The sequence below is a fragment of the Atractosteus spatula genome, chromosome 6, assembly GCF_055471065.1.
Source record: "Atractosteus spatula isolate fAtrSpa1 chromosome 6, fAtrSpa1.hap1, whole genome shotgun sequence".
In the NCBI taxonomy this organism is placed as follows: domain Eukaryota; kingdom Metazoa; phylum Chordata; class Actinopteri; order Semionotiformes; family Lepisosteidae; genus Atractosteus; species Atractosteus spatula.
The window spans coordinates 41,245,474-41,259,323 of NC_142711.1; the positions used below are offsets into that span (position 1 = coordinate 41,245,474).

Sequence of the window (13,850 nt, forward strand, 5' to 3'; positions counted from 1 at the left end):
CAAATGCATAGAACAATATTACTGCATATATATTGCAAGATATTAATTTATTAGATAATATTGTTTACAAAGTAATTATCACATTTAATGCAATGTTATCTCATTTAAACACAAAAGGTATCTTGCTTAGATGCAATAAATAACTTTTTCTCAGTGACCCTAATAAGCTTATATAAAAAACTTAACTTTGTAATTATTTACTTTAAAAATAAATCAGCCAGCATTCAATATCTTCCTGTGAGAATGTAAGTCCACCCCTTGATTCAGTAACTTGTGGCACCACCTTTAGTAGTAATAACTATGTACAGCTCTCTTTAGGTCCTGTCACAATATTATAAAATGTTAAATATCTTTTTTGAGCCAATCTGCTTGTGTGTTTTGGATCATTGACTTGTTTGCATGATCCACTTTCAGTTCAGTTTTAACTGTCAAACAAATGGTCTCACATTTCCCTCTATAACACTCTGGTAAAGTATGGAATTCATAGTAGACTCAATGATAACAAGTGATCCAGGTGCTGAGGCGGCATAACAGGCCTAAACCATAATCCTCCAACACTGTTCTTCATGGCTGGTATGAAGTCCTTCAGGTCAAAGGAAGTGTTAAGTTTTCACCAAAAATGATGTTTTGTTTATGACCAAACAACGTCACTATTAACTCATCTGTTCAGAATACGATGTTCCAGAAGTTTTGCTTTTCATTCAAGTGCTATTTTACTTAACCTGTGCAGCAATGGTCTTCTTCTGGTTTCCTCCTGATTATCCTTTTATGAAAGCCATTCTTATTCAGTCTTTTCCTGATGGTGGACTCATGAAGTCTGACATTTACCATAGCAACAGGTCTGTAGATAACCTTGTGGTTGTTTCAGACTTCTAGGAGGATCATACTGTATGGTCAGATCTTGTAAATGGATTTATAGCCCTTCCAAAACTAATTAGCTCCAACAATTCCTTCTCTATGACTTTCAAGGATTTCTTTTGATCTGGGCACGATGTGTTACCACAAACCTGACAAAGTTTCTGATTTTATGTATAGGAGGAACTGTTTCACGTGTTTTGGTGCAATTGATTCTACATACCCTCTTAATTGATATGGTGGACCATATAAGTAAAGATACTTACTTTGTTACACAAAGATATTCAATAGTGGTTGGTTTTTAAAAATAAATAATTACAAAGTAGACTGTGTGTTATGTGTCAATTGAATTTTATGTATATTAGGACTTGGTGAGGACTAGGTGAAGGCTAAATGTATTAAACCATGAAATCTTAAGGGGGTGTACCTATTTTTTTATAACAATGTATGTTCTCCCCATGTTAGCATGTTTCTTCTGGATGTTCTGGTTTATCCTACAGTCCAAAGATATAATGGTAGGTTAACTGCCTTCTGTAAAAAATGACCCTGGTATTAGTGTGTGCTTCTATCTGTGTGTGCCCTGCGATAGACTGGTGCCCATTCCTTGCCGAGACTCCGGGTCCCCTGTGACCCTGTTTTGAGTACAGTGGTTAGAAAATGGATGGATGTACAATAATAAATGAGGTGCTTACTTTATTAAAAAAGAAGACTATTGTCATCTGTAATAGTGTACTGTTTCCCCTGTCTGCAAACTGTGTGACAAATTAACCATCTAATTAAATTATAATGAAACTGGCAGTTTACCCACGAGAGAAATAAGGACCTTAACATGTCATTACAGTGTCACTAAGTTTGCATGGTGACCTCTTGTGGTCAATTAGCAATACTCCAGAAAATATTTTGAAGGTACAGTATATTTGTTTGCCTGTTTTATCACTTTTTCATTTCACTCTTGTTACTTTGTCATTGTGATGTCACCCTACCCTGCCACGGTGTGGCTTTTGAATTCACTTTGCATCTTAAATCCTACATTCCTTCAAAACCTTTTTGTACACAACATAATTTAAGTGGATGGCACGGTGCTGCAGTGGTTAGCATTGCTGCCTTGCAGCACTGGGGTCCTGGGCTTAGTTCTGGAGCTGGGGTGCTAATTGCATGGAGTTTGTACTGTATGTTCACCTTACGTTTGTGTAGTTTTCCTCTAGCTCTGGTTTTACTCCCAGTCTGAACACATACAGGTAGGTTAACTGGCTTCTGGAAAACCTGGTCCTGGTGTGAGGGTGTGTGTCTGTGTGTGCCCTGTGATGGTCTGGTGTCCCATACTGGGTGTATCCTGCCTTACACCCATTGCTTGCCGGGATGCTGGCTCCCCTATGACCCTGTACTCAATAAAGCAGTTAGAAAATGGATGGATGAATGTATAATGTAAGTACTGTAGAAAAGTGGTTACAATACCTGAGATGTTCCAACCTGAAAGAGCCATACCATCAAGAATATACTCAGATTATTGTAGAATAGCTATTCTGCATTTCCTGTTATCTTAAATGTTACATTACCATATATAACAAGCATCATAGTTTTATTACAGAAGTACTTTTTCTCCACTAACGTCTACAGCATCTACAAGTTTCTTTAGAGAAAAGTATGCACATTTTTAAATGCATAAAGTACAACAGTAACATCAGTTTATTTGGAAGAGCCATAAAATGTTTCTACAAACAAAAATGTAATTACATGTTTTCAACTGGCAAACTGTTTGCAATCCATGAGCTGGCATTACTTCTGCTCGCCACAGACAAACAGCAACAAGAATCCTTCTAACAGCACATTACTTTACTAAAATTGTTATTACTGCCATTATTATCATTACTTCTTGCTGGAAGTCTGTTTTGTACAGTCATGATTATTTACTCACTCTGAAAATCATGAGAGCTGCCAATGTTTAGCTTGTTCACAAAAAAACTATGGTTGAACTGCTATAAAACGTTTAGTAATGAGAAATGTGAATTCTGTTTCTTTATTATTTTGATTTTAACTTTAGTCTTATGTTCTGTTTGGACCAAATTGCAATCTAAAATTCTATGATGTGTTTTTAATTATATATATATTTTAAACTTTTCTTATTGCTATGAATTAAAATGCCTAAATGTCACTGTATTTTATATTAACAATATTATATTTTGCACGAGGCAGAAAATAATATTACACAATTATTATTTAAGTTGGTTTCAAAGCACCCTACAAGCATCTATAGTATGCACACATTAACTAAGTCCTGTAAATTCTTTCCACAAATATAGAAGTTGTGAAACTTTTCTCTGTATGGGAGGAAATTGAACATATCTGATCTAAAATCCACTACTGAGAGACTGCTCATGGTTCATAGTAAACACTAATTATACCTCACTTGAAAGTCCATGTAAAGGCAGCACAGAAAGCCTGAACATTGCTGATAATAACAAACACATGTTCCAGTGTGTTCATGGGGGCTCACTTTGATATATTCAGCATGCCCCCCTGATCTTTTATTAACCTGTTTAATTTACTTCGTAAATTAGAAAAATAATCATTTCAGACAAATCCAAGGACTCTAAGCTTCCTTCCAGCTAAGCATAATGTTCTATCTCTGGAGATCTTACCTTAATATTCACTTAAAAAACCCCAAAAGTTTTAGGTCAGGGGTCAAAGAGTTATGTATGAACAACGCACAGATGGTTGTTGTGTTACGGATTACTGCAAAACACAGTAGGCCTTCTGTATAGTCTTGGCTGCAGCAACAAAATGAAAAAAAACAAAACAAAATCACAGGATTCTACCAAACAGCTCATAATTCTTATTTCTTCAAAAAGAGAGTCTTACAGGTATATTTTCATATGGGCAGCACATACAAACAAAAAGTAATTTGCAGTTGTGTCATATCTCAGCATTGAACTCCCATATCAGAAAAGCAAAACACTATAATTAATTAATTCCTTACACTTACAAAATATAACGCTTTTCTGTACACTCCACTCAAAGCATTTTGCAGGTAAAAGGGACTCCCCTCCACCACCACCAATGTGCAGAACCCACCTGGATGATGCGAAGGCAGCCATAATACACACATTACACTCACCACACATCATGTACAGTGCATATAAAAAGTATTCACCCCGCTTGAACTTGAAAAAAAAATCCAAACATTTTACTAAATTAATTTAATATAAAAAACAGAAAATAATTGAATGCATAAGTATTCCCCCCAGATTTAATAATTGGTAGGACCACATTTCGCTGCAATTACAGCTGTGAGTCTCTTTGGGTAAATCTCTATCAGCGTTGCACATTTTGACACTGGAATTTTTGCCCATTCTTCTTGGCAAAATCGCTCAAGCTCCATCAAGTTGGATGGGAACCATTTGTAAACAACAATTTTTAAGTCATTCCACAGATGCTCAATTGGATTGAGGACTGGGCTTTGACTTGGGCCACTCCAGGACATTAACCTTTTTGGTTTTAAGCCACTCTAGTGTGGCTTTGGCTGTATGTCTGGGGTCATTGTCCTGTTGGAAAATGAATGGTCTTCCAAATCCCAGTGCTCTTGCAGGATTGCAGTACGTTTTCCTCCAGGATTTTTCTGTACTTAGCTCCATCTATTTTTCCTTCTATCTTTATGATGGTTTCCAGTCCTTGCCGCAGAAAGCATCCCCAAAGCATGATGCTGCCACCACCATGCTTCACTGTAGGGACGGTGCTCTCAGTGTGATGTGCTGTGCTTAGGATTGAGGCCCAGAAGTTCAATTTTGGTCTCAACAGATTGTTGAGTCTCTTATATGCCTTTGGGCAATCTCCAGCCGAGATGTGATGAGTTTTTTTCAACAAAGGCTTTCTTCTTGCCAGCCTCCCATACAAGCCATATTTATGAAGTGTGCGTACTATTGTTGTCTCATGCATAGGTTCTCCCATCTCTGTCATGGAGGATTATAACTCCTTTAGAGTTGCTGTAGGCCTCTTGGTGGCCTCCCTTACTATGGCTCTTTTTGCCCGGACACTCAGTTTTGGACGGCCAGTTCTGGGCAGATTCACAGTTCCATATTTTCTCACCTTTTTAATGATGGTGTGTGATTCACTGTGCTTCGAGGTATATTCAGTGCCTTGGACATTTTCTTATATCCTTGCCCTGACCGGTATTTTTCAAGAACCTTGTCTCAGATCTGCTTGGAATGTTCCTTGGTCTTCATGGTGTAGTGTATCCTTGGAAATACACTAAGTGTGGAAACTCCCAGACACTTATTCTGATATCATGTGAAACACCTCAACTGCACACAGGTGGACTCCAATCAAGTAATTCTGTGACTTGGAGAAGAGAGTTGGTTACTTCAGAGGTACTGTAATTTAGGTGTGTCAAAGCAAGGGGGTGAATACTTATGCATTAAATTATTTTCTGTTTTTTATTTTTAATTAATCTAATAGAATGTCTGGATTTTTTTTCCACTTTGACATTATAGAGTACTTGGTGTTGAAATTGTCAGTTAAATACATCATGGTTCCATGCTGTAACACAATAAAATGTGAAAAAGTCCAAGGGGGGTGAATACTTTTTCTAGGCACTGTATCAGTGGGGGGGAGAACAGAGTGATGATGCCAATTCATAGATGGGATAGTTAGGAGGGCATGATTGGTAAAGGCCAATGGTGCATTTGGAAACACCCCTACTCTTTTCGAGAAACGCCCTGGGATTTTTAATGACCACAGAGAGTCAGGACCTCGGTTTTACGTCTCATCCAAAGAACGGCATCTAAAGTATGGTGTCACTGACACCATACAGGGGCACTAGGACCCACACAGACTGCACGGTGAGCGCCCCCTATTGGCCCCACTAACATGTCTTCCAGCAGCAACGTTAGCTTTACCAGGATGTCTCCCTTCCAGGTACTGGCCAGGCTCACACCTTTGCACACACATAGTGTATGGGCTATATAAGTGAGTATATGGTGAATTGGGCTATATAAGACAGCAGCTATATCACCCTGAAACTCAGTGGATTGCTAGTTATGAGCGACGGGTGATATTGGTGCTGGCTTACTGTACATAGCCCAATCCGCTATACTGTATACTCACTTATATAGCCCAATACACTATAGTCCAATTATCTCAGAGAGAGAGATCTCAGAGAGATTCCAGAAAAATAGAAGGGTATATATTCAACTCTTATTTTCAAATCCATTAATTTGTAGAATTATAAGAAAAGTTTTATTGATAATTAAACATAGGCAAGGTTGCAGCAAGCATCTTTAGGATGAGGTTACTGTCACGATTGTAGTCCCTCCTCCTTAAGGGCGCTCCAGCTCTTTTCACTTTGGACTTATTCTGTGCACCTGCCCCTTGTTCCAGCCTCCTTCCCGTTCCCCTTAAAAGCCAGACACTCACTCAGTTCCGGGCTCTGCATCTGATTTCCATATCGTGCGAGCCCGGGTCCTGATGAGTCTGGCTCCATCATGGTTTTAAGTCTCTGTTCCCGTTCCTGTTCCCCCTGCCTGTTCCGACCCGGTTCCTGGTTTTAATCTCCTGGATGGATCGCCTGGCCATGGACTTATACTTGTGTTTTTGGAATCCCCGTCTGGATTACCTTTGGATTGTTTGCCTCGGCTACACCTCCCCCGTGCACCAACGCACCATGGACACGCCCCCCTGATTTCATCCCCGTATTCCTGCATGACCTTTTTCCCTAGTGTTTCCACACTACTTCGGATTGTGTTGTCCGCATAGGGTCCGGAAAGAACTCTTCATTACAGTTACCCTTCCAATTCACTTGTATGGAGAAAATGTCAACAACCAGCTCCGTATTTCTTCAACAGACAATTAGCAGGACCAACACTGCATTGGAGTAGACTGAAGGACTGTTCCTTATGTAGCCATGGTTTGGGACATTCAAACCTTCACTTCCACTGTAGTACAATGACACAGTTTAACACTTCACATGTGCCTGAAAGTATTGCTATCTCTTTTTCTAGAAATCTGCTATTTTTTTTTACAAAGATTATACATATAAATAATTGTGATAATGTCTTTCAATACCTGTAATATACAATCTGTTGGTAAGAAGTGTAACCGAGTTTACAATGAACTTTATATGCTTTATTCCATCCATCCATTTTCTATCCAGTTCATCCAATTTTAGGGCTGCATGAGAGCCAGAGCGTATCCCAGCAAGCGAAAGGCAGGGTACACCCTGGATGGGAAGCCAGTCACAGGGCAGACACACAGACACAAACACAGATATACAGTATACACACTCACACCAAGACCAACTTTCCCAGAAGCCAGTTAACCTACTGTACATCTTTGGACTGTGGGAGGAAACTGGAGCACCTGGAGGAAACTCACAAGATCAAAGGGAGAACATATAAACTCCACACAGATGGCACCCCAGGTCTGGAGTTGAACCCAGGGCTCCAGGGCTCAATTGCAGGCAGTTATGCTACCCACCATGCCACCCTAATATGCTTTATTGTTTTGAATTATTGCATCAATGTAGTCCTGAACTTAAGCATTTATGCACTGAAGAGGTTTAGGGTGTTCGATGTAACATCAATTCCTTGTATTTACATTACTGTATATAACACTTTTCACCTTAAAGGATCCCAATAAGCTCTACACATAGAAGGGGACCCATTTCATCCACCACTACACAGCAGCACCCATTTGGGGGAAATGTGGCTGCCATTATGCTCATTACTCATCAGAAGCCGTACTAAACCGCACTACACAGCCGATGAGGTGGAGATGTCTAGACATCCTGGACTTAATACCGTCTTTTTTTAAAGGGCTTTTATTTAACTGGTTCCGTGGGCCCCTAGGCTTTCCTACTGTACTCCATACCCCCAGCTGCTGTCTCCTCTCATCTCAATGTAAAGTGGTTGTTATTATTATTATTATTATTATTATTATTATTATTATTATTATTATTATTATTATTGGGGAAGGTCTGGTAGTCCAGATAGTGGAAGCTCAAGCTAGAATTTAGTCAGGCACCAGGGTAACACTCCTGTAGTACAGTGTCTCCAGTCACCATACTGGGGCATTGGTTATACTCTATATATAATAACTGGTCCAGAGGGTTCAGTATTCTCTACTGAAAAATAATTAAGTCCCCTCTTTACATTGAGAAGAAAAGTGCTATTAATGCCTCTCTTAAGGTAGAGGTATACATGGTGCTCTGGACTTTGGGTTTCTGTAGGTCATTGACTCACCAAACTAGATGCTGACTTACTGAAACATATATATTATAAACTACTGTGCACAAGTCTTGGAAATTTTGTTCTGCTCTATGCTAAACATTTCTTCATACAGAAACACAACTGTATGGTGAAATTCTTCTGAAATGTTAGACATTTTTATGAAGCTAACATTCTAATCAGATCAATCTGCTCTGTTTAACCTGGATAAGTCTGTATTTTCTACAATATAAAATAGCCTTTTAGCTTTATGGATCTTTTTTGTTTTCACAAAATCAAGATGTAATGAAAACACTGACCACTGACTCTTGTTCTCTACCAGGAACTTGAATGAAAACAAAAGTTCCTTACAGTAATAAACTTTACAAGGACACTTGTGAGTTGCTGGGAGAGAGATGAAGACTAATTGAATGCACTAGCCTTAAAGGCATGATCATAGAGGTTTGTGGACACAGGAAGGATTCAGTTAATTTTAAGAAATAATAAGAAATAATCCTGTTAATGACCTCAAATGTTTACTGTGGATCTGAAATATTCCTTTTTTAAAAACTTTTTGCACGAGCATTGGTTTACAAAATGGTAAATTTTAGTACTATATTGCCATTTTATTTTAAAATAAATCTGAAAATGAAAAATAAAAAATGTTGTGTAAAATGGTGCTCTCCATGTCACAAAAACAATGTTTCTGCTTTGGAATCATATACAGGTACTTTCCTGAGCTTCATGGCTTGTGGACACAAATGGAAAATACATGGTAGTAAATTTAAATTAGAGAACAGGAGGCACTTCTTTACACAAGGAATTCTGCGAGTGTAAAATGAACTACCCAGCCACGTTGTTAAACCCTGACACCATGGATTCCTGCAAAACATAGCTGTATAACGTGTTCCAATCAATAAGCTACTACCTATCCACTAAACAGTCTTGATGGACCAAATGGCCTCCACTTCTTTGTAACTATTCTTAGTTAAAGCTCAGAGGTAATAGGACCAAACAACATGGATACTTTAAAGAAGTAAGAATGGATGAGATCCTCAGATCACTTAGATCTTTTAGATTTCCCCCTAATAACTGGGTTACAAAACAGGCTATTTCATCCATCCATTTTCTAACCGCTTTACATAATAGTGTCATGCGTATCCCAGCAGCAATGGGGCCAAAGCAGGATACACCCTGGATGGGATGCCAGTCCATCGCAGGACACACACAGACACAAACACCGCACACATTCATACCAGAATCATTTTTTCCTGAAGCCAATTAACCTACCAGTTTGTCCTTGGAGTCTGGGGAGGAAACTGGAGCACCAGGAGGAATCTCAAAGGAGACAAACACAAGGAAAACATACAAACTCCACACAGATAGCAACCAAGGTCCTCAGTGCTGCGGCTGCAATATTGACCAATGCACTGCCCACGGGCTCTTTGACGCGGCATAATTTGTTATTTTTGTACATTGGTGCATTCCATTACATTATTCCACCTTTATTTTCACTGTAGTCAAAACCATACACGGAACACGATGGTCATAATTAGTCTGCGCAAGGAGTCTGGCTGCCGATAAATAGTATATATAAAACAACAGAAAAGTGTGGCTTGTACTCTCCCTGATACTATACGTTGTGATAATACGCTGAGGCCAGCTGTCTGTATCAATATGGGAAAAAAACACATTCTTGAAGAATTAAACAAATGGAATGTTAGTAAAAATAAATGTTGTAAAAATAAAAAAAAAGTGTTCCTTTTAAAATGTCCGATTATACTGCATATTTATACAGTGTTTCTAAGACATTAGTCTAAAATGTGATTAACAAGACCACAGGAGGACGACAGTGGAAATAGCATATCAGTTTTCATTTTGAATTCCTTTGTAATCTAAAAATCATTATATTTCGTAAATACATTTCATTAAAAAATGAACAGAAAAGTTAAATTCAGTAAAGGCATTTTTATAAACTGATCGGAGTAAAACTAAATCACTGAAAAGATATAGGTACATCTTAACAAGTCAAAATTTAAGAATCTTCGTAGCTGATGTGTTAGTAGTAGAGTAACACAACAGAGTATTTGTGATTCTGTAATATTTCATACAGTATATAATGCGTACTAGACAGATATACTTAAGATATTTTTTCTAAAATATTTGATTAGCTATAACCCCCCCCCCCCTTTTAATTTCCCCTCTTTCAGATTCGAAATTATCAGTCCTGACACTACTTAAAGCATTAAACAAAAATGACATTTTGATTTTTAAGGCATGATATTATATTTAAATTGGTTTTGAAAAGTCACCGCACGCCAACATAAATTGCTATTCTTAATTCTCCTATGCTTAATTCAAGTGTCAGATCTCTCATGATAATAAAAACTATTCTGGAGCCTCACTGAAGTTCAAAGATGCCAAATAATTTCACAACCCAGTTTAGCTTCCGCTGGCATTTAATCGTTACCAGATGTCACACACAGAAGTTCATTACTATTATTTAGTAAAATAAACCCTACAACAAAAATCTGTACAGTGAAAACTGGTAAAAGCAATTAAACTGCTAGGTACATACATTATAAAAAATAGATATTCCATACTTTTCCACTAATATTTTGTATAAAAGTATTATGTCGATACATACCTTTCATTGTGGTTTTAAGATGCACGGTAAAAAAGGAGAAAAACGTCCGTTGAGGAAAACGTTATTTTAATGCATTTTCTATTGCATTCGCTTCAAAGAATTCCCTTTGAGAGTGCAACCCGTGTTAGTGTTCATTAAAAAGAAACTAAATCTCCCGTTAAAGGTGGCGTATCTTCCAATTGATTTAAAAAAAGAAAGATGAAGGCACAATATAGATTATTATTGCATCTCAGGCACCTTTCCGTCAAAACTCCATTCCCACGACCAACTTGTGTATAAGTCCTGCTGCCCTTTTTTTTAAAAAAAAACTTTTCCAGGTTCAGATCTTTTTTCTTTACAATGCCACTAGTCCCTACATTAAAGAGTACTGGGTTCCGGTATTGATGTTTCTCCTCCAACTCCGTTGGCTACAATCAGAAAACCACAAAAATGTCAAACTAGAAAGGAAGTCCCAAGTCTGCAGGCATTCGACTAAACCACGTGTTTTCTACATCTGTCTGATCCCCCTTGTCTCCGTTTCTTAAAGGGGAAAAGGTGAAGATCTCCAAAAAGTGTAAATCCTAGGACGTGCAGAGTCTGCGAAACCGGAGATGAGATTAGATTACCGCTCCGATGGAGCTGTCCTTGGGGTAAGAAATCTGGGACTCATTAAGCACTTTTTTTAATTTAGGACGTCACCATATCCAAATCCAAACCCTGCTGCAAAATCACACAACAGTATACTCCTTCGTTTTTTTCTATGGAAAAGTTCCATCCATCCCCCGTCATCAGAAATGTGTTGAGAAAAGTTCTAAAACGGGACAAGATGTTGAAGGCAAAACGGGGACATTAAAAATCACCCATCTCATACAGGTTAAAAAAATGTGAAATCATGCGCTTCATCGGTTTTGTATTTACAGGCTAACACAGACACCTCCGGATGTAAGCATTTGCTTAACAGCATATGTGAAATCAGCTCAAACCATTTGCTGCGTAATTGCGCGTGTAATTACTAGGTTGGAATTTCTGTTATCAAAATAAATGTCTTTTAAAGCATTGATATTAGTGTATCTTAATGCAAAACAGACGTGGGCTCTTATGGTTGAAGGACTTTAAAATCATTCAGTGCATGTCTGTGAAGACTTAACGTAGTCAATACCGCTAGAAACTCTTTAAACATTCTAAACTCATTACAGCAGAAATAATAGTAGTGATAATTTAATTTGTATAGAATTTGGTATGGCAATAATCTCAAAGGATCTCAAAGTGCTTTACATGTAGAACGGTCCCTCCTTCATAAGCCATTTACAGTAAGTGAAGCACCTATAGCACCTGGGTGGCGCATTGACGGCCAAACCAGTTCAAACAGAGATCTGAGAAAATGACTTCACCAACTGAATTTAAAAAAAGCACGAAAGTGTTATGCAGGTTCAGTTATGCAGGCCCAGGGAGGACTGTAGCTAGAGCACCAGGGTTAACACCCCTACAGTGCCATGAGCAGAAACAGTGCCATGAGATGTTCAATTACCAAATGAATCCAAAAGGGGTTTAAAATGAAAGACAACACCTTTGGTCACCACCATATCAAGGCACTGCGTTGGAGATTTTAGTCAAGAGGGAGGAGTTCTACCTACTGGTTCACCAATTCCACTTACAGCAGCAACATGGCTTTCCTTGGAGGTTTTCCATTTTATGGACAGGTTTGCAGTCTTGTCCTGTGGTGATCGTGAATAGTAGTACAACCCTAACAGTAAATACAATTTGTAAGACATTAATCTTAGTTTATGATAGAGTTACATGGCTTACAACAGTATATTGTGACCTTCAATCTTATAAATTAGTTTCAAACTTGTAGCGGAGATTTTAAAATAATAATATTTATTTTTATCTTGCAGAAATGCAAAGCATCACGTAGTGTTGTACAACTACAGTAGAAGATAAAGAGAAAAAAATTAGATTACAGAAGAAAACCGAATCAAAGTGCCATATAAACAGCAGGTAAATAAACAATATAAATTCTAGTCAAAATAGAAATGGCAATTATAAGACAAACTTAAAGAAAATGCACCGATACTCTGAAAATGAGCAAAAAGTATTTTTAAACAAAATACAGTTCAAGAGTTTAAGAAATCCATCCGTTTTTTAACAAATTCATCGAATTCAGGGTTGCGGAAGACCCAGAGTGTATCCTGAAAAAAAAATGTGTGAAAAGTCTGTCCTTTGCAGGGCAGACTGACAGACACAAACAGACACAGGTCCAATTTTTCCAGAAGTCAATTAATGTACCACAAGCTTTTTGGACCGTGAGAAAACAGGGGGAGAACATACAAACTCCACACAGATAGTACCTCAGGTCCAGAATTGAACGCAGGGCCCCAGCACTGCAAGGGAGCAATGCTAACTACTTTGCCACTGTGCCACCCTACCTGGAAGATGACAAAATTAAATAAAAATTTCAGTCAGAGTAATCTGGATGTGCGTAGCCAAATTGAGAACTTTGTGAAATATCAGAAGAGAGGAGATTAATGGTAATTTCCAGTAGTCTCAGTCCCAAATCAAGAGGCCCACAGATGGTTATCTTCTATCCCCTGGTATCACTACATTGTACCAGCAACATGCAAGATGCAGTGTACACCCTGCTCTTTGAGTAGCTGCTTATACAGGACAAGAACATGAAAAATTCTTAGTAAAATTATTTAAAATACTTAAGATTTACGCTGTACATTCATGTTACAGGTGTAAAATTGCAGCCGAGCTTTGAACTTGACTGGAGGGCTGTTTTCAAATATTTCGAAAAAGTTTATCATTGTTTTCCTCAGTCAGTGAACTTTGTAAGTTATTAGTTGCTGTAGAACATTGCTGTTATTGACATCCATAAGAATAACACGTGTAACCACCAATTTATATTTTTAAAGAGGTTGTTCAATCTTGGATTATATAACAACCATTGTTCTATAGTAAAAAATACTATATTACTGTAAGTTTCCAAAACCAAACAGAACCCAGTATAGAAACAGAAGGCCAGGATACAGTCATGTTAAGATTCCATGAACTCCAAAGAGTGTGAAAATGACGTGACTGATAACAATTTGATGGAAAAAAAATCAGTAGTGTTTGTAAAATTATAAACCAAATACATACTGTATTATAAAGGAAAGCATTAGGGACCTAGG

At 37.9% G+C, this 13,850-nt stretch overlaps 1 protein-coding gene across 1 annotated transcript in view; it reads right to left on the reverse strand.

The window, feature by feature from the left end:
- colec12 (collectin subfamily member 12) overlaps window positions 1-11,188 on the reverse strand; it is a 126,083-nt gene extending 114,895 nt beyond the window's left edge. Inside the window, exon 1 of the mRNA XM_088918159.1 lies at window positions 10,699-11,188. Coding sequence (XP_088774285.1) covers window positions 10,699-10,705 — 7 coding nt within the window. The 5' untranslated portion in view covers window positions 10,706-11,188. The remainder of the gene's footprint in view (window positions 1-10,698) is intronic.
- Between the last annotated feature and the right edge of the window lie 2,662 nt (window positions 11,189-13,850).